This window comes from Tachypleus tridentatus, chromosome 10, assembly GCF_004210375.1.
Source record: "Tachypleus tridentatus isolate NWPU-2018 chromosome 10, ASM421037v1, whole genome shotgun sequence".
Classification (NCBI taxonomy): domain Eukaryota; kingdom Metazoa; phylum Arthropoda; class Merostomata; order Xiphosura; family Limulidae; genus Tachypleus; species Tachypleus tridentatus.
This window is the reverse complement of record NC_134834.1, coordinates 114,134,069-114,156,926: the sequence shown is the minus strand read 5'-3', so window position 1 is coordinate 114,156,926 and position 22,858 is coordinate 114,134,069. Positions and strand designations below refer to the sequence as shown.

Genomic DNA, 22,858 nt, shown 5'->3' with positions numbered 1-22,858 from the left:
GTTTAATGAAAGTCTCCTGTACAAACAACAACATTAACAAAGTTGTTTAATGAGGTAGCCGTTTAATGAAAGTCTCCTGTACAAACAACAACATTAACAAAGAAAGTTGTTTAATGAGGTAGCCGTTTAATGAAAGTCTCCTGTACAAACAACAACATTAACAAAGAAAGTTGTTTAATCAGGTAGCCGTTTAATAAAAGTCTCCTGTACAAACAACAACATTAACAAAGAAAGTTGTTTAATGAGGTAGCCGTTTAATAAAAGTCTCCTATACAAACAACAACATTAACAAAGAAAGTTGTTTAATGAGGTAGCCGTTTAATGAAAGTCTCCTGTACAAACAACAACATTAACAAAGAAAGTTGTTTAATGAGGTAGCCGTTTAATGAAAGTCTCCTGTACAAACAACAACATTAACAAAGAAAGTTGTTTAATGAGGTAGCCGTTTAATAAAAAGTCTCCTGTACAAACAACAACATTAACAAAGAAAGTTGTTTAATGAGGTAGCCGTTTAATAAAAGTCTCCTGTACAAACAACAACATTAACAAAGAAAGTTGTTTAATGAGGTAGCCGTTTAATAAAAGTCTCCTGTACAAACAACAACATTAACAAAGAAAGTTGTTTAATGAGGTAGCCGTTTAATAAAAGTCTCCTGTACAAACAAAAACATTAACAAAGAAAGTTGTTTAATGAGGTAGCCGTTCAATGAAAGTCTCCTTTACAAACAACAACTTTGCTTCAGATAGAATGAACTTTGATATTTTTTCCGACTGGGCTCTAAACCACATGATTTTTTTATAAGCACAAGACGAACTAAAACCTGCTTATAACTTGGGAGTTCAATTATAAAAAGTTTTTTCCTTGTTGTTAAAAGCAATTCTTTGACGCTGTAGCCATGGTGGAAACCACTTGAAGTAAAACCCTTCGTTAGTTGTAGAGTTTCATTTCTGTTGAGTTACTGAATGATGGAGGTCACGTGATTCACCTAAAGTCAACCTGAGCAAACAATGAAAAACTTTAATTTCCCGAAAGGCGTGAAGGTTAATATTAGCTTTTCACGTAATTTACGGTGTATTAAAGCTCTTCAATAATAACGGACTATGGTGGTTAAAATGTGCTTATTTATAGCTCGAGTGAAACGTTTGTGTGTATTTTGTATAGCAAAGCCACAAAGGGCTATCTACTCAGCCCACTGAGTGGAATCGAACCCCTGATTTTAGCGTTGTTAATCCGGAGACATACCGCTGTACTAGCGGGTGGCCGAGTAACATTAAAGTAAAATGTAATTCTGAATATCTAAAACAGTTCAATGATGAGTTTCACGCATAAACCAACTTTAAAATTCATTTGAATATTCAATTAGAATTTGGTTACGACTTGAATGTCTATTCGTTACGACTTCTTCTACTTGTGGCCTGGTACTTCTAACAATTACGAGTGGATAAAACAAATTATTTTATAGAGTAGAAGCAGGAGTTAGGCGTATTTTGATAACTTATAATTTTATAATTCTATAGAATAGAGGCAGGAGTTAGGCCTTATTTTGATCTGTTTGCTATTCCGATAACGTTCTACATGTATTTATACATAGTTTTTGTTGAATTGTTAGCAACTCAAATAAATCAAGAGTCAAGATGTTAAAGTTTTAAATAGCTGATTCTGTTAAGTCAAGTCACATCACTGAGAGTAGTTTCCTTTGTGAACCGCAAATATTTATTGTAGATTTTATAATACATACATATTTTGCAGACACATTTACTGTAGCTTTTATGATACATAGGGGTTACAAAAACGTTTTAATAACTCCTATATCAGTTTCTCTTATCCTAATTTTCCTTTATTTCTCACTCTCTTGTCTTATATATTTCATGTACATATATACAGTCACATAACCGTGTAATTGATAAAATCCAAACATTTATTGGAAACGTTCTGGACAACGCGATAACCTAATCACTGAAAAAAGAAGTCTCTATTGACCATGTGGTGAATGCTTGAGGTTATGTTGTTTTGTCTCGAGATACTTTGTTACCACCATAATTCTTTATACAGCATGATTGGCACGTGCGCGTGTAAGTTAGTTTTATTATCAGTTTCTATTTTTATTTTTTTCCAAAACCAGCCAGTAGCATTAGGGCTGTACACGTGATTTATTGAGCCGCATGAATAAAAACAAAGGTTGGTCCTTGGAAAATACTTAGAAAACAGCTAACTTAAGATTGCTTAGGAATAAGACACACATATGGGTGTGTGTAGGTACATATATTACTCAGAACTATTAGAAAGACAAAAGTTTCAGAATGTCTGAACAATTAACATTTGTTCAGAGATAGCAAATGGACACGAAATTTGTTGACAAATCAAACTGGCTGTTGGTGATAATAAGGCTCCAGTTTCAACTTAGATGATGGTTGTAGCTGGGTCATAGTTCTAGCCTGTATCACATTTGGAAGTGTTTAGATCATGACTTCAGGATATCTACGAATCTTACGACACATAAAAAGAACTTAAACTTGGTATTAGAGCATCTGGCATTATTAACACAGCCATAACTGATCATAGAAACATGATATCTGTCAATATTCTACATCAAGACAGTATAGTCTAACTGATGCTAGTAACTTCATATCTAGAAGTATTCTAAATCAAGCCAGTCTACTCTAAATGATCCAAGTAACATAATATCAAGTATTATTCTAAAGCAAAACAGTCTAGTTTAACTGATCCTATTAACATGATATCTGGCATTATTCTATATCATAACAATTTAGTCTAACAGATTCTAGTAACTTGATGTCTGGCATTATTTTACCTCAAAACAATCTAGTCTAACTGATCCTAGTGACATTATATCTGATATTATTCAACGTCAAGACAGTGTAGCCAAACTGATACTAGCAACATGATATCTAGCAGTATTCTACATCAAGACAATCTAGTCTAACTGATTTTAGTGACATTATATCTGATATTATTCAACGTCAAGACAGTGTAGCCAAACTGATACTAGCAACATGATATCTAGCAGTATTCTACATCAAGACAATCTAGTCTAACTGATCCTAGTGACATTATATCTGGTATTATTCAACGTCAAGACAGTGTAGCCAAACTGATACTAGCAACATGATATCTAGCAGTATTCTACATCAAGACAATCTATTCTAAGTGATCCTACTAACATGATATTTGGTCGTATTCTACATAAAAAAATCTAGTCTAACTGGTCTAGTTACTTGAAATCTGACATTATTATATATCAAGACAATATTTTCTAACTGATCCTAGTAACATGGTATGTGGTATTACTCTACATCAGGACAGTTTAGCCTAACTTATCCTAGTAAAGTGATATCTATTAGTATTCAATCTCAATACAGTCTAGTCTAGCTGATCCTAGTAACATAATATCTAATATTATTTTACATCAGGACAGTATTGCCTAACTGATCTTAGTAACATAATATCTAATATTATTTTACATCTGGACAGTATTGCCTAACTGATCTTAGTAACATAATATCTAATATTATTTTACATCAGGACAGTATTGCCTAACTGATATTAGTAACATAATATCTTGCATTATTCTACATTAAGACATCCTAGTTTAGCTCCTCCTAGTAACATGATATGTGACAGTATTCTCTATCAAGACAATCTAGTCTACCTGATCTCAGTAACACGATATTTATTAGTATTCAACATCAACACAATCTAGTCTAACTGATCCTAGAAACATCTTATCTGGTATCATTCTATATCAAGACAATCTAGTCTAATTGATCCTAGAAACATCTTATCTGGTATCATTCTATATCAAGACAATCTAGTCTAATTGATCCTAGAAACATCTTAGCTGGTATCATTCTATATCAAGACAATCTAGTCTAACTGATCCTAGAAACATCTTATCTGGTATCATTTTATATCAAGACAATCTAGTCTAATTGATCCTAGTAAAGTGATATTTATTAGTATTGAACATCAATACAGTCTAGTCTAATTGATCCTATTAATTTTATATCTGCCATTATTCGACATCAAGATAATGATATCTAACTTTTCTAGAAACTTGATATCAAGTATCATTCTACATCAAGTCAGTATACTCTAAATGTAACATGACATCTAGCAGTATTATAAATTAAGACAGTCCAGTATAACTGATCCTAGTAACAATATATCTGGTATCATTCTACATCAAGTCAGTATACTCTAAATGTAACATGACATCTAGCAGTATTATAAATTAAGACAGTCCAGTATAACTGATCCTAGTAACAATATATCTGGTATCATTCTACATCAAGTCAGTATACTCCAAATGTAACATGACATCTAGCAGTATTATAAATTAAGACAGTCCAGTATAACTGATCCTAGTAACAATATATCTGTATTATCCTACATCATAACAATCTCGTCTAATTGATTTTATTAGCATAATATCTAGGATTATTCCATATCAACCCAATCTGTTATAACTCATCTTAGAAACTTTATATGTGACATTTCTCTACATCAAGACTTTCTAGTCTAAATGGGCCTACCAAGAAAATATGTTGCATTATTCTATATCAAGACAATATAGTCTATTTGATCCTAGTAATATGATATCTTGCATTAACCTACATCAAGACAATCTCGTCTATCTGATCCTAGTAATATGATACCTAGCAGTATTCTATATGAAGACAGGTTTGTCTAACTGATTCTAGAAACGTGATATCTGGCAGTATTCTTCGTCAAAACAATCTATTTTATCCCACCCTAGTGAGATGATACATGGCAGTATTCTATATCAAGACAATCTAGTCTAACTGGTCCTAGTAACGTGATATGTGGTAGTTTATCTACATCAAACAATCTAGTGTAACTGATCCTAGTAACAACATGACATCAGGCATTATCCCAAATCATGACAATCTAGTCTAACTGATTTTAGTGAGATTATATCTAGGAGTATTCTACATCAACACAATCTATTATAACTGAACCCAGAAACTTGATGTCTGGCATTATTCTACATCAATACATTCTAGTCTAACTCCTCCTGGTTACTCGATGTCTGGCATTCTTATACATCAAGACAATCTAGTCTAACTCCTCCTAGTTACTCGATGTCTGGCATTATTATACATCAATACATTCTAGTCTAACTCCTCTTAGTTACTCGATGTCTGGCATTATTATACATCAAGAGAGTCTAGTCTAACTCCTCCTAGTTACTTGATGTCTGGCATTATTATACATCAATACATTCTAGTCTAACTCCTCCTAGTTACTCGATGTCTGGCATTATTATACATCAATACATTCTAGTTAACTCCTCCTGGTTACTCGATGTCTGGCATTACTATACATCAAGATAGTCTAGTCTAACTCCTCCTAGTTACTCGATGTCTGGAATTATTATACATCAAGAAAGTCTAGTCTAACTCCTACAAGTTACTCGATGTCTGGCATTATTATACATCAATACATTCTGGTCTAACTCCTCCTAGTTCCTCGATGTCTGGCATTATTATACATCAATAGAGTCTAGTCTAACTCCTCCTAGTTACTTGATGTCTGGCATTATTATACATCAATACATTCTAGTCTAACTCCTCCTGGTTACTCGATGTCTGGCATTATTATACATCAAGACGTTCTAGTCTAAGTCCTCCTAGTTACTCGATATCTGGCGTTATTATACATCAAGAAAGTCTAGTCTAACTCCTCCTAGTTACTCGAAGTCTGGCATTATTATACATCAAGAAAGTCTAGTCTAACTCCTCCTAATTACTCGATGTTTGGCATTATTATACATCAGTACATTCTGGTCTAACTCCTCCTGGTTACTCGATGTCTGGCATTATTATACATCAAGACTGTCTGGTCTAACTCCTCCTAGTTACTCGATGTCTGGCATTATTATACATCAATACATTCTTTTCTAACTCCTCCTAGTTACTCGATGTCTGGCATTATTATACATCAAGACTGTCTGGTCTAACTCCTCCTAGTTGATCGATGTCTGGCGTTATTATACATCAAGAAAGTCTAGTCTAACTCCTCCTAGTTACTCGATGTCTGGCATTATTATACATCAATACATTTTGGTCTAACTCCTCCTGGTTACTCATTGTCTGGCATTATTATACATCAATACATTCTGGTCTAACTCCCCCTAGTTGCTCGATGTCTGGCGTTATTATACATCAATACATTCTGATCTAACTCCTCCTAGTTGCTCGATGTCTGGTATTATTATACATCAAGAAAGTCTAGTCTAACTCCTCCTAGTTACTCGATGTCTGGCATTATTATACATCAATACATTCTACTTAACTCCTCCTGTTTACTCGATGTCTGGCATTATTATACATCAATACATTCTGGTCTAACTTCTCCTAGTTGCTCGATGTCTGGCGTTATTATACATCAAGAAAGTCTAGTCTAACTCCTCCTAGTTACTCGATGTCTGGCATTATTATACATCAATACATTCTGGTCTAACCTCTCTTAGTTACTCGATGTCTGGCATTATTATACATCAAGACAATCTAGTCTAACTCCTCCTAGTTACTCGATGTCTGGCATTATTATACATCAATACATTCTGGTCTAACCTCTCTTAGTTACTCGATGTCTGGCATTATTATACATCAAGACAATCTAGTCTAACTCCTCCTAGTTACTCGATGTCTGGCATTATTATACATCAATACATTCTGGTCTAACCCCTCCTAGTTACTCGATGTCTGGCATTATTATACATCAAGAGAGTCTAGTCTAACTCCTCCTAGTTACTCGATGTATTACATTATTATACATCAAGAGAGTCTAGTCTAACTCCTCCTAGTTACTCGATGTCTGGCATTATTATACATCAATACATTCTGGTCTAACCCCTCCTAGTTACTCGATGTCTGGCATTATTATACATCAAGACAATCTAGTCTAACTCCTCCTAGTTACTCGATGTCTGGCATTATTATACATCAATACATTCTGGTCTAACTTCTCCTAGTTCCTCGATGTCTGGCATTATTATACATCAAGAGAGTCTAGTCTAACTCCTCCTAGTTACTTGAGGTCTGGCATTATTATACATCAATACATTCTAGTCTAACTCCTCCTGGTTACTCGATGTCTGGCATTATTATACATCAAGACAGTCTTGTCTAACTCCTCCTAGTTACTGGATGTATGACATTATTATACATCAAGAGAGTCTAGTCTAACTCCTCCTAGTTACTTGATGTCTGGCATTATTATACATCAATACATTCTAGTCTAACTCCTCCTAGTTACTCGATGTCTGGCATTATTATACATCAATACATTCTAGTTAACTCCTTCTAGTTACTCGATGTCTGGCATTATTATACATCAAGAGAGTCTAGTCTAACTCCTCCTAGTTGCTCGATGTCTGGCATTATTATACATCAATACATTCTGGTCTAACTCCTCCTAGTTGCTCGATGTCTGGCGTTATTATACATCAATACATTCTGGTCTAACTCCTCCTAGTTGCTCGATGTCTGGCGTTATTATACATCAAGAAAGTCTAGTCTAACTCCTCCTAGTTACTCGATGTCTGGCATTATTATACATCAATACATTTTGGTCTAACTCCTCCTGGTTACTCGATGTCTGGCATTATTATACATCAAGACTGTCTGGTCTAACTCCTCCTGGTTACTCGATGTCTGGCATTATTATACATCAATACATTCTAGTCTAACTCCTCCTGGTTACTCGATGTCTGGCATTATTATACATCAAGACATTCTAGTCTAAGTCCTCCTAGTTACTCGATATCTGGCATTATTATACATCAATACATTCTAGTCTAACTCCTCCTGGTTACTCGATGTCTGGCATTATTATACATCAAGACATTCTAGTCTAACTCCTCCTAGTTACTCGATGTATGACATTATTATACATCAAGAGAGTCTAGTCTAACTCCTCCTAGTTACTCGATGTCTGGCATTATTATACATCAATACATTCTGGTCTAACCTCTCTTAGTTACTCGATGTCTCGCATTATTATACATCAAGACAATCTAGTCTAACTCCTCCTAGTTACTCGATGTCTGGCATTATTATACATCAAGAGAGTCTAGTCTAACTCCTCCTAGTTACTCGATGTTTGGCATTATTATACATCAATACATTCTAGTCTAACTCCTCCTGGTTACTCGATGTCTGGCATTATTATACATCAAGACAGTCTAGTCTAACTCCTCCTAGTTACTGGATGTATGACATTATTATACATCAAGAGAGTCTAGTCTAACTCCTCCTAGTTACTTGATGTCTGGCATTATTATACATCAATACATTCTAGTCTAACTCCTCCTAGTTACTCGATGTCTGGCATTATTATACATCATTACATTCTAGTTAACTCCTTCTAGTTACTCGATGTCTGGCATTATTATACATCAAGAGAGTCTAGTCTAACTCCTCCTAGTTGCTCGATGTCTGGCATTATTATACATCAATACATTCTGGTCTAACTCCTCCTAGTTGCTCGATGTCTGGCGTTATTATACATCAATACATTCTGGTCTAACTCCTCCTAGTTGCTCGATGTCTGGCGTTATTATACATCAAGAAAGTCTAGTCTAACTCCTCCTGGTTACTCGATGTCTGGCATTATTATACATCAAGACAATCTAGTCTAACTCCTCCTAGTTACTCGATGTCTGGCATTAATATACATCAATACATTCTGGTCTAACTTCTCCTAGTTCCTCGATGTCTGGCATTATTATACATCAAGAGAGTCTAGTCTAACTCCTCCTAGTTACTCGATGTTTGGCATTATTATACATCAATACATTCTAGTCTAACTCCTCCTGGTTACTCGATGTCTGGCATTATTATACATCAAGACAGTCTAGTCTAACTCCTCCTAGTTACTGGATGTATGACATTATTATACATCAAGAGAGTCTAGTCTAACTCCTCCTAGTTACTTGATGTCTGGCATTATTATACATCAATACATTCTAGTCTAACTCCTCCTAGTTACTCGATGTCTGGCATTATTATACATCATTACATTCTAGTTAACTCCTTCTAGTTACTCGATGTCTGGCATTATTATACATCAAGAGAGTCTAGTCTAACTCCTCCTAGTTGCTCGATGTCTGGCATTATTATACATCAATACATTCTGGTCTAACTCCTCCTAGTTGCTCGATGTCTGGCGTTATTATACATCAATACATTCTGGTCTAACTTCTCCTAGTTCCTCGATGTCTGGCATTATTATACATCAAGACTGTCTGGTCTAACTTTTCCTGGTTACTCGATGTCTGGCATTATTATACATCAAGACTGTCTGGTCTAACTCCTCCTAGTTACTCGAAGTCTGGCATTATTATACATCAAGAAAGTCTAGTCTAACTCCTCCTAATTACTCGATGTTTGGCATTATTATGCATCAGTACATTCTGGTCTAACTCCTCCTGGTTACTCGATGTCTGGCATTATTATACATCAAGACTGTCTGGTCTAACTCCTCCTAGTTACTCGATGTCTGGCATTATTATACATCAATACATTCTTTTCTAACTCCTCCTAGTTACTCGATGTCTGGCATTATTATACATCAAGAAAGTCTAGTCTAACTCCTCCTAATTACTCGATGTTTGGCATTATTATACATCAGTATATTCTGGTCTAACTCCTCCTGGTTACTCGATGTCTGGCATTATTATACATCAAGACTGTCTGGTCTAACTCCTCCTAGTTACTCGATGTCTGGCATTATTATACATCAATACATTCTTTTCTAACTCCTCCTAGTTACTCGATGTCTGGCATTATTATACATCAAGACTGTCTGGTCTAACTCCTCCCAGTTGCTCGATGTCTGGCGTTATTATACATCAAGAAAGTCTAGTCTAACTCCTCCTAGTTACTCGATGTCTGGCATTATTATACATCAATACATTTTGGTCTAACTCCTCCTGGTTACTCATTGTCTGGCATTATTATACATCAATACATTCTGGTCTAACTCCCCCTAGTTGCTCGATGTCTGGCGTTATTATACATCAATACATTCTGATCTAACTCCTCCTAGTTGCTCGATGTCTGGTATTATTATACATCAAGAAAGTCTAGTCTAACTCCTCCTAGTTACTCGATGTCTGGCATTATTATACATCAATACATTCTACTTAACTCCTCCTGGTTACTCGATGTCTGGCATTATTATACATCAATACATTCTGGTCTAACTCCTCCTAGTTGCTCGATGTCTGGCGTTATTATACATCAAGAAAGTCTAGTCTAACTCCTCCTAGTTACTCGATGTCTGGCATTATTATACATCAATACATTCTGGTCTAACCTCTCTTAGTTACTCGATGTCTGGCATTATTATACATCAAGACAATCTAGTCTAACTCCTCCTAGTTACTCGATGTCTGGCATTATTATACATCAATACATTCTGGTCTAACCTCTCTTAGTTACTCGATGTCTGGCATTATTATACATCAAGACAATCTAGTCTAACTCCTCCTAGTTACTCGATGTCTGGCATTATTATACATCAATACATTCTGGTCTAACCCCTCCTAGTTACTCGATGTCTGGCATTATTATACATCAAGAGAGTCTAGTCTAACTCCTCCTAGTTACTCGATGTATGACATTATTATACATCAAGAGAGTCTAGTCTAACTCCTCCTAGTTACTCGATGTCTGGCGTTATTATACATCAATACATTCTGGTCTAACCCCTCCTAGTTACTCGATGTCTGGCATTATTATACATCAAGACAATCTAGTCTAACTCCTCCTAGTTACTCGATGTCTGGCATTATTATACATCAATACATTCTGGTCTAACTTCTCCTAGTTCCTCGATGTCTGGCATTATTATACATCAAGAGAGTCTAGTCTAACTCCTCCTAGTTACTTGATGTCTGGCATTATTATACATCAATACATTCTAGTCTAACTCCTCCTGGTTACTCGATGTCTGGCATTATTATACATCAAGACAGTCTTGTCTAACTCCTCCTAGTTACTGGATGTATGACATTATTATACATCAAGAGAGTCTAGTCTAACTCCTCCTAGTTACTTGATGTCTGGCATTATTATACATCAATACATTCTAGTCTAACTCCTCCTAGTTACTCGATGTCTGGCATTATTATACATCAATACATTCTAGTTAACTCCTTCTAGTTACTCGATGTCTGGCATTATTATACATCAAGAGAGTCTAGTCTAACTCCTCCTAGTTGCTCGATGTCTGGCATTATTATACATCAATACATTCTGGTCTAACTCCTCCTAGTTGCTCGATGTCTGGCGTTATTATACATCAATACATTCTGGTCTAACTCCTCCTAGTTGCTCGATGTCTGGCGTTATTATACATCAAGAAAGTCTAGTCTAACTCCTCCTAGTTACTCGATGTCTGGCATTATTATACATCAATACATTTTGGTCTAACTCCTCCTGGTTACTCGATGTCTGGCATTATTATACATCAAGACTGTCTGGTCTAACTCCTCCTGGTTACTCGATGTCTGGCATTATTATACATCAAGACTGTCTGGTCTAACTCCTCCTAGTTACTCGAAGTCTGGCATTATTATATATCAAGAAAGTCTAGTCTAACTCCTCCTAATTACTCGATGTTTGGCATTATTATACATCAGTACATTCTGGTCTAACTCCTCCTGGTTACTCGATGTCTGGCATTATTATACATCAAGACTGTCTGGTCTAACTCCTCCTAGTTACTCGATGTCTGGCATTATTATACATCAAGACTGTCTGGTCTAACTCCTCCTAGTTGCTCGATGTCTGGCGTTATTATACATCAAGAAAGTCTAGTCTAACTCCTCCTAGTTACTCGATGTCTGGCATTATTATACATCAATACATTCTGGTCTAACCTCTCTTAGTTACTCGATGTCTGGCATTATTATACATCAAGACAATTTAGTCTAACTCCTCCTAGTTACTCGATGTCTGGCATTATTATACATCAATACATTCTGGTCTAACCTCTCTTAGTTACTCGATGTCTGGCATTATTATACATCAAGACAATCTAGTCTAACTCCTCCTAGTTACTCGATGTCTGGCATTATTATACATCAATACATTCTGGTCTAACCTCTCTTAGTTACTCGATGTCTGGCATTATTATACATCAAGACAATCTAGTCTAACTCCTCCTAGTTACTCGATGTCTGGCATTATTATACATCAATACATTCTGGTCTAACCCCTCCTAGATACTCGATGTCTGGCATTATTATACATCAAGAGAGTCTAGTCTAACTCCTCCTAGTTACTCGATGTATGACATTATTATACATCAAGAGAGTCTAGTCTAACTCCTCCTAGTTACTCGATGTCTGGCATTATTATACATCAATACATTCTGGTCTAACCCCTCCTAGTTACTCGATGTCTGGCATTATTATACATCAAGACAATCTAGTCTAACTCCTCCTAGTTACTCGATGTCTGGCATTATTATACATCAATACATTCTGGTCTAACTTCTCCTAGTTCCTCGATGTCTGGCATTATTATACATCAAGAGAGTCTAGTCTAACTCCTCCTAGTTACTTGATGTCTGGCATTATTATACATCAATACATTCTAGTCTAACTCCTCCTGGTTACTCGATGTCTGGCATTATTATACATCAAGACAGTCTAGTCTAACTCCTCCTAGTTACTGGATGTATGACATTATTATACATCAAGAGAGTCTAGTCTAACTCCTCCTAGTTACTCGATGTCTGGCATTATTATACATCAAGAGAGTCTAGTCTAACTCCTCCTAGTTGCTCGATGTCTGGCATTATTATACATCAATACATTCTGGTCTAACTCCTCCTAGTTGCTCGATGTCTGGCGTTATTATACATCAATACATTCTGGTCTAACTCCTCCTAGTTGCTCGATGTCTGGCGTTATTATACATCAAGAAAGTCTAGTCTAACTCCTCCTAGTGACTCGATGTCTGGCATTATTATACATCAATACATTTTGGTCTAACTCCTCCTGGTTACTCGATGTCTGGCATTATTATACATCAAGACTGTCTGGTCTAACTCCTCCTGGTTACTCGATGTCTGGCATTATTATACATCAAGACTGTCTGGTCTAACTCCTCCTAGTTACTCGAAGTCTGGCATTATTATACATCAAGAATGTCTAGTCTAACTCCTCCTAATTACTCGATGTTTGGCATTATTATACATCAGTACATTCTGGTCTAACTCCTCCTGGTTACTCGATGTCTGGCATTATTATACATCAAGACTGTCTGGTCTAACTCCTCCTAGTTACTCGATGTCTGGCATTATTATACATCAATACATTCTTTTCTAACTCCTCCTAGTTACTCGATGTCTGGCATTATTATACATCAAGAAAGTCTAGTCTAACTCCTCCTAATTACTCGATGTTTGGCATTATTATACATCAGTACATTCTGGTCTAACTCCTCCTGGTTACTCGATGTCTGGCATTATTATACATCAATACATTCTGGTCTAACTCCTCCTAGTTGCTCGATGTCTGGCGTTATTATACATCAAGAAAGTCTAGTCTAACTCCTCCTAGTTACTCGATGTCTGGCATTATTATACATCAATACATTTTGGTCTAACTCCTCCTGGTTACTCATTGTCTGGCATTATTATACATCAATACATTCTGGTCTAACTCCCCCTAGTTGCTCGATGTCTGGCATTATTATACATCAATACATTCTGATCTATTTCCTCCTAGTTGCTCGATGTCTGGTATTATTATACATCAAGAAAGTCTAGTCTAACTCCTCCTAGTTATTCGATGTCTGGCATTATTATACATCAATACATTTTGGTCTAACTCCTCCTGGTTACTCGATGTCTGGCATTATTATACATCGAACTGTCTGGTCTAACTCTTCCTGGTTACTCGATGTCTGGCATTATTATACATCAAGACTGTCTGGTCTAACTCCTCCTAGTTACTCAAAGTCTGGCGTTATTATACATCAAGAAAGTCTAGTCTAACTCCTCCTAGTTACTCGATGTTTGGCATTATTATACATCAGTACATTCTGGTCTAACTCCTCCTGGTTACTCGATGTCTGGCATTATTATACATCAAGACTGTCTGGTCTAACTCCTCCTAGTTACTGGAAGTCTGGCATTATTATACATCAAGTCTGTCTGGTCTAACTGATCCAAATAACAAGATAACAGTTATTATTATATATCAATTATTATTCCATATCAAGGCAGTCTATTCTAACTGATCCTAGTAATATAATATGTGGCAGTATATTACATCGAAACAATCTAATCTAACTGATCCTAATAACATGATATCTGTCAGTATTCTAGATCAAGATAATCTAGTCTAACTTATCCCAATAACGTGATATCCAGCATTGTTCTATACCAAGACAATCTAGTCTGAGAGATTCTTGTATTATGACATCCGGCAGTATTCTACATCTGTTTTAACTTATTCTTGTAGTATGACACATAACATTATTCTACACTAATAAAAAGTCTAGTTTAACTTCTCCCGTATCGTTTTTAATGTTGGTTCTAGTCAGTAAGTCATCGACCATTAAATTAAAGGCTTCGTGTTCCTACATCTTTACATAAAGCCAAACTTTCACAACCGATGAATAAACCAACCAGCTCAAGTTCGTTAGTTATGAAAACAAATATAAAATAAACCTGTTTTGGCAGAGTGGAGTAATTGCTACCTCAAAAATAATTAAAATATGCTGTGCCCTAGAACTGAAGCAATGTAAGATTACGAAACATAGTAAATTTTACTCTGACAACGCTAGGCTACTTTAGTCGTAATATGTTTCTCCCATAGATTCCAAACCACTAAATAAACTCTCAGACAAATCACTTTTTCTTATTCTAATTTCCCAATAAACAATCTACAACATAAAAACAGAAATGTTACTTTGTAAGCTATAACTGAATAAAGAAAATATAGCCTAACTGGACGTCAAATAAATCTTATAGGCCTTATTGCCAATTTCATTAATTTATTGACTTAGAAAGAGATATTTAGCGTTTGTCACAAATAATGAATTTTTTATGTTAAAGTTGAGTCTCAACAAGAAATTGTTGTATAAACTTAGCATAAATGGTTTACATTATACGCTAGGTTTAACACCAGCAGTCTGAGTTGTATGTCAAGTTTAACACCAGCAGCCTATGTTACATCTCAGGTTTAACACTAGCAGTCTATGTTACATCTCAGGTTTAACACTAGCAGTCTGTGTTATATCTCAGGTTTAACGCTAGCAGCCTATGTTACATCTCAGGTTTAACACTAGCAGTCTATGTTACATCTCAGGTTTAACACTAGCAGTCTGTGTTATATCTCAGGTTTAACACTAGCAGTCTGTGTTATATCTCAGGTTTAACGCTAGCAGCCTATGTTACATCTCAGGTTTAACACTAGCAGTCTATGTTACATCTCAGGTTTAACACTAGCAGTCTGTGTTATATCTCAGGTTTAACACTAGCAGTCTGTGTTATATCTCAGGTTTAACACTAGCAGTCTGTGTTACATCTCAGGTTTAACACTAGCAGTCTGTGTTATATCTCAGGCTTAACACTAGCAGTCTGTGTTATATCTCAGGTTCAACACTAGCAGTCTGTGTTATATCTCAGTCTTAACACTAGCAGTCTGTGTTACATCTCAGGTTTAACACTAGCAGTATGTGTTATATCTCAGGTTTAACACTAGCAGTCTGTGTTATATCTCAGGCTTAACACTAGCAGTCTGTGTTACATCTCAGGTTTAACACTAGCAGTCTATGTTGTATTTCAAGTTTAACACTAGCAGTCTATGTTGTATTTCAAGTTTAACACCAGTAGTCTATGTTATATCTCGTTATATCTCAGGTTTAACACCAGTAATCTACGTTGTATTTCAGTTTTAACACCAGCAGCCTATGTTACATCTCTGGTTTAACATCACTAATCTATATTATATTTCAGGTTTAACATCAATCGTCTGTGTTATATCTCAGGTTTAACACCAGCAGTCTGTATTACATCTCAAATTTAACACGAGCAGTCTATATTATATTTCAGGTTTACCACCAATAGTTTATGTTACATCTCAGGTTTAACACTAGTAGGCTAAGTTATATCTCAGGTTCTCTGTTATATCTGAGGTTTAACACCAACAGTCTGTGTTATACCTGAGGTTTAATACCAACAGTCTGTGTTATACCTGAGGTTTAACACCAACAGTCTGTGTTATACCTGAGGTTTAATACCAACAGTCTGTGTTATACCTGAGGTTTAACACCAACAGCCTGTGTTATATCTGATGTTTAACACCAACAGTCTGTGTTATACCTGAGGTTTAACTACAACAGTCTGTGTTATATCTGAGGTTTAACACCAACAGTCTGTGTTATACCTGAGGTTTAACACCAACAGTCTGTGTTATGCCTGAGGTTTAACACCAACAGTCTGTGTTATACCTGAGGTTTAATACCAACAGTCTGTGTTATACCTGAGGTTTAACACCAACATTCTGTGTTATACCTGAGGTTTAATACCAACAGTCTGTGTTATACCTGAGGTTTAATACCAACAGTCTGTGTTATACCTGAGGTTTAACACCAACAGCTTGTGTTATATCTGATGTTTAACACCAACAGTCTGTGTTATACCTGAGGTTTAACTACAACAGTCTGTGTTATATCTGAGGTTTAACACCAACAGTCTGTGTTATACCTGAGGTTTAACACCAACAGTCTGTGTTATGCCTGAGGTTTAACACCAACAGTCTGTGTTATACCTGAGGTTTAATACCAACAGTCTGTGTTATACATGAGGTTTAACACCAACAGTCTGTGTTATATCTGAGGTTTAACACCAAGAGTCTGTGTTATACCTGAGGTTTAACACCAACAGTCTAAAAATACATTTGTCCCCAACACTTACCTGTAAAATTCCATACTTTATCTCCGTTTCCATAAATGTATACGTCTTGACTGATAACGGGATATTTTGTGGTAAACGGTCTTCCATCGAGCCCAGAATATTTGCTAAACTTCCAATGACAGGTTCGGTAGCAAAGGCCAAGGTTTCACTAAAATATGAAAAATCAAATATCTTCAGGAGAAGTAACAACAATAAAACCATTTTGAAAGAACGGGTTTGTACAGCATTTTCTATATATTTTCAGGTTTCTCTAATCAAATACCGGGGTTTGAACTTCACTATTTATATAAAGCACGCACAGTCTTAAGGCAGGGCACGATTTTTGGCAAAGGGACGCCAGCTATGGACTTTCGACTTGAAAGAGAGGATCATTATCCACCAAACCAGACCTGACCTCACAGTATCAAACATTTCTCACATAGAATCATAACCCTCGTATCTCGTGTGCTAATAAATATAATGGAACATGAAATTATAATTAACATTCCGTAGCCTTGTGCGTTGTTAAAAAATAGAATACTGTCGACCATTTTCTGTTTTAATCTCTAGAAATTCTACTTTTAATTTTGAAAATCTATTGTACTGTTGAGGAATGTATGAAAAACAAATATGAATGATTTTACCAAAATACCCCATCTGGTGAGTAAGCAGACTATCAGTGTTGACACACCATAGTTAGCTATAAACAAAGAACAATACATAAACCTCCCTCTGTTTTGTTCACTGTCTGATGTTTCTAAATAAGCACTGAGTAAACAAATACTTTAAATAACAGTTCTCACAATTAATTTTCTAATTTCAACATATTTACTAATTTTATCGTCTAATTGTTATTTTCTTTAATTTTCAGTGTTTACACGCTTCTGTTAAAAAGATACATGTTTATATGTCGTCTAAAAACAGATTAATTAAGGACTTATAATTATGTCATTTTTAATATTTATTATTCACTACAAGGCTACAGAAAAAGCTCTGCTTATCACCCATACCGAAACCCAGATTCTAGCGGAATAAATCCTCAGACATACTGCTGTGTTACAGGGAAAGCGATAGGAAGGGGGGACGTATTTAACAGTGGTCGGAAGTTTAACTTTCGTACAGCTGTTCTTAAAAGTTTTAAAGGTCAAAGTTGTTTCATTAAAAATCAATAGAATTCTAGTGAATTTATGCGTCTGTCACATCTCACGTGTTGTTGTTAGAAGTTTATTTTATTTTTCAAGCAATTTGAAAATATTGCATTCAGGAGATATTGTTTCTAAGAGTCGCAGACACGTGGAAGTTTCGCGTGTCATAATACCATAACCTTTATCTATTCCAGAATACTTCGAAACATCTGAACAATACAAACCACTTGATATTAATTAAGGTCCAATCTTGGAACTTGAATTACGCCTGTACAGACATCATTCTATAAGCCCGAATTTAACGAGACGCAACAGGCTTGAAGTGTCTCTTCATGTTTAATTAGAAACTTTAACCTAAGTGATATTTTATTTGAAATTTCAACAACACACAGGTTGCATTTTCTGTTGTCAATTTTCGTTTTCAAAGAGGCTTTCAAATACGGATTAACGAAGCATGCAAGGTTTTTGATTGGCTGATTCATTAATCTTTATGGTTTGTGATTGGGTGATTCCACTTTATAGAAGAATTTATGATTAAAATGTACCGACCAAGTTTTGAAGTATATAGAAAGATGGTAAAACATAACGTGTGTATTTGTGTAAGTCGGTGACGTATACATTATGAGCCACTTATGATAAAACAATCGAAAGTTATAGAAATTCAGTGACCTTCCGCTGTAAGTCTTTCACGGTATATTCAAGAGTCTGTATTTCCCCCCTGTGCGAAATCAACAAAACGAAATAACGTATATATTTATTATTTAATCAAACAAAACAGCAAAATGTTTAGACCAAAATTTACAAAAACTATATAAAACAAAACTCAGAAAAAACAACAAATAAAGTTCCGATTTGATCGTTCGTTTGCGTTCATTGTTATTTTAATTGACGCATTTGGTCATATGAACAATAGATATACATATTGTGAATGCTAGATGGCAGCACGTCATAACTCATGATACACAAAAGAGGTCATGCGGTCGAGAAAACCTTCTTACCTCAAATATTAATATTCTTGCTCTGATGCCAGTAACAGCTATTCCTAATTTTGAACTTATAGACCACAAGGAAGGAAACTAATCAACAACACTCACCTCCAACTCTTAGGTTATTTTTGTTAAATAGAATAATGATACTTGATTGTCACGCTTATAACACACCAAAATGTGAACAATGTTTTTGCTGCAACAGTTTGTTAGCCATGAATTATTAGATTCACAGTTTGGTCAAATCCGCATCAAAACTTTTGCATAAAAAAAAACAACAACAAATCCAATTGCTAAAGCAGAGTTTAATAAAATTTGACATAACAGTATTATAACGGTATTGTAACAGTAATATAACGGTATTATAATAGTATTATAACAGTATTATAACGGTATTATAACAGTATTATAACAGTATTATAACAATATTATAACGGTATTATAACAGTATTATAACGGTATTATAATAGTATTATAACAGTATTATAACAATATTATAACGGTATTATAACAGTATTATAACGGTATTATAATAGTATTATAACAGTATTATAACGGTATAATAACAGTATTATAACGGTATTATAACGGTATTATAATAGTATTATAACAATATTATAACGGTATTATAACAATATTATAACGGTATTATAATAGTATTATAACAGTATTATAACAATATTATAACGGTATTATAACAATATTATAACGGTATTACAACAGTATTATAACGGTATTATAACAGTATAACTGTATTATAACGGTATTATAACAGTATTATAACGGTATTATAACAGTATTATAACGGTATTATAATAGTATTATAAAGGTATTATAAAAGTATTATAACGGTATTATAATGGTATTATAAAGATATTATAACAGTATTATAACGGTTTTATAATAGTATTATAACTGTATTATAACAGTATTATAACGGTTTTATAATAGTATTATAACAGTATTATAACGGTTTTATAATAGTATTATAACAGTATTATAACGGTATTAAACAGTATTATAATAGTATTATAACAGTATTATAACGGTATTATAATAGTATTATAACGGTTTTATAATAGTATTATAACAATATTATAACGGTTTTATAATAGTATTATAACAGTATTATAACGGTATTATAACAGTACTATAACGGTATTATAATAGTATTATAACAGTATTATAACGGTATTATAATAGTATTATAACTGTATTATAACAGTATTATAACGGTTTTATAATAGTATTATAACAGTATTATAACGGTTTTATAATAGTATTATAACAGTATTATAACAGTACTATAACGGTTTTATAATAGTATTATAACAGTATTATAACGGTATTATAACAGTACTATAACGGAATTATAATAGTATTATAACAGTATTATAACGGTATTATAATAGTATTATAACTGTATTATAATAGTATTATAACTGTATTATAACGGTTTTATAATAGTATTATAACTGTATTATAACGGTTTTATAATAGTATTATAACAATATTATAACGGTTTTATAATAGTATTATAACAGTATTATAACGGTATTATAACAGTACTATAACGGTATTATAATAGTATTATAACGGTTTTATAATAGTATTATAACTGTATTATAACAGTATTATAACGGTTTTATAATAGTATTATAACAGTATTATAACGGTTTTATAATAGTATTATAACAGTATTATAACAGTACCATAACGGTTTTATAATAGTATTATAACAGTATTATAACGGTATTATAACAGTATTATAACGGTTTTATAATAGTATTATAACAGTATTATAACGGTATTATAACAGTACTATAACGGTATTATAATAGTATTATAACAGTATTATAACGGTATTATAATAGTATTATAACTGTATTATAACAGTATTATAACGGTTTTATAATAGTATTATAACAGTATTATAACGGTTTTATAATAGTATTATAACAGTATTATAACGGTATTAAACAGTATTATAATAGTATTATAACAGTATTATAACGGTATTATAATAGTATTATAACTGTATTATAACAGTATTATAACGGTATTATAACATTATTATAACAGTATTATAACGGTTTTATAATAGTATTATAACAATATTATAACGGTTTTATAATAGTATTATAACAGTATTATAACGGTATTATAATAGTATTATAACTGTATTATAACAGTATTATAACGGTATTATAACAGTATTATAACGGTATTATAACAGTATTATAACGGTTTTATAATAGTATTATAACAATATTATAACGGTTTTATAATAGTATTATAACAGTACTATAACGGTATTATAATAGTATTATAACAGTATTATAACGGTATTATAATAGTATTATAACTGTATTATAACGGTTTTATAATAGTATTATAACTGTATTATAACAGTATTATAACGGTTTTATAATAGTATTATAACAGTATTATAACGGTTTTATAATAGTATTATAACAGTACTATAACGGTTTTATAATAGTATTATAACAGTATTATAACGGTATTATAACAGTATTATAACGGTTTTATAATAGTATTATAACAGTATTATAACGGTATTATAACAGTACTATAACGGTATTATAATAGTATTATAACAGTATTATAACGGTATTATAACAGTATTATAATGGTATTATAACCACTTGTTTCATAATAAGCTGTTAAAACTGTGAAGAGAGAAAGGATAGAATAACAATTTATCCATTTTGTAAAAGGGTGTTTGTTCTATAGTATGTACGTATTAAAAGTAGAATAACATCCACTCTCCGACTGGTGTGTACGTGTCATTAAAAGTAGAATAACGTCCACTCTCCGACTGGTGTGTACGTGTCATTAAAAGTAGAATAACGTCCACTCTCCTCCAACTAGTATGTACGTATTAAAAGTAGAATAACATCCACTTTCAAACTAGTATGTACGTATTAAAAGTAGAATAACATCCACTTTCGGACTAGTATGTACGTATTAAAAGTAGAATAACGCCCACTCTCCAACTAGTATGTACGTATTAAAAGTAGAATAATGTCCACTCTCCAACTAGTATGTGCGTATTAAAAGTAGAATAATGTCCACTCTCCAACTAGTATGTACGTATTAAAAGTAGAATAACGTCCACTCTCCGACTGGTGTGTACGTGTCATTAAAAGTAGAATAACGTCCACTCTCCAACTAGTATGTACGTATTAAAAGTAGAATAACATCCACTTTCGGACTAGTATGTACGTATTAAAAGTAGAATAACATCCACTTTCGGACTAGTATGTACGTATTAAAAGTAGAATAACGCCCACTCTCCAACTAATATGTACGTATTAAAAGTAGAATAATGTCCACTCTCCAACTAGTATGTACGTATTAAAAGTAGAATAAAGTCGACTTTCCGACTAGCCTGCTTTAGAAATTTTTTGAAGTTGGACTCTGGGAGAAATGTTCCAGAACTTACTTTCTAGAGTTCAAGGTTCATCTCTTGTTGCTGAAAATTATGCTTATCACATTTGTAAAACTGAAATCTCATTAAACAATGAGGGTTGCAAAAAAATAGTTGTGCAGTTGTCCCTTATCTCGTCAACCAGTTGTAAAGTAGAAAGTGTTAGCGGAGTTCACCTTTGTGTAACTTTGAACTCACACAAGAAACAAACAAATGATAAAGTAATCCTATACTAGTCGTGTTTACCAACAGATAGTTGTGTTAAAAACAACGTGTTACTTGAATTATCTTAAAAAGTCTTTTCACCTTT

At 33.8% G+C, this 22,858-nt stretch overlaps 3 protein-coding genes across 3 annotated transcripts in view; 1 reads left to right on the top strand and 2 right to left on the bottom strand.

The window, feature by feature from the left end:
* LOC143230112 (SCY1-like protein 2) overlaps positions 1-22,858 on the top strand; it is a 457,312-nt gene that overhangs the window by 123,584 nt on the left and 310,870 nt on the right. The window lies entirely within an intron of this gene.
* The window catches only part of LOC143228453 (SCY1-like protein 2), a 196,509-nt gene that overhangs the window by 55,649 nt on the left and 118,002 nt on the right, over positions 1-22,858 (bottom strand). The gene's annotated exons all lie outside the window — the stretch shown is intronic.
* Positions 14,860-22,858, bottom strand: part of LOC143227907 (SCY1-like protein 2) — a 42,351-nt gene continuing 34,352 nt past the window's right edge. Inside the window, exons 4-5 of the mRNA XM_076459265.1 lie at positions 16,988-17,135; positions 14,860-14,952 (exon numbers count right to left, since the gene is read on the bottom strand). Coding sequence (XP_076315380.1) covers positions 14,860-14,952; positions 16,988-17,135 — 241 coding nt within the window. The remainder of the gene's footprint in view (positions 14,953-16,987; positions 17,136-22,858) is intronic.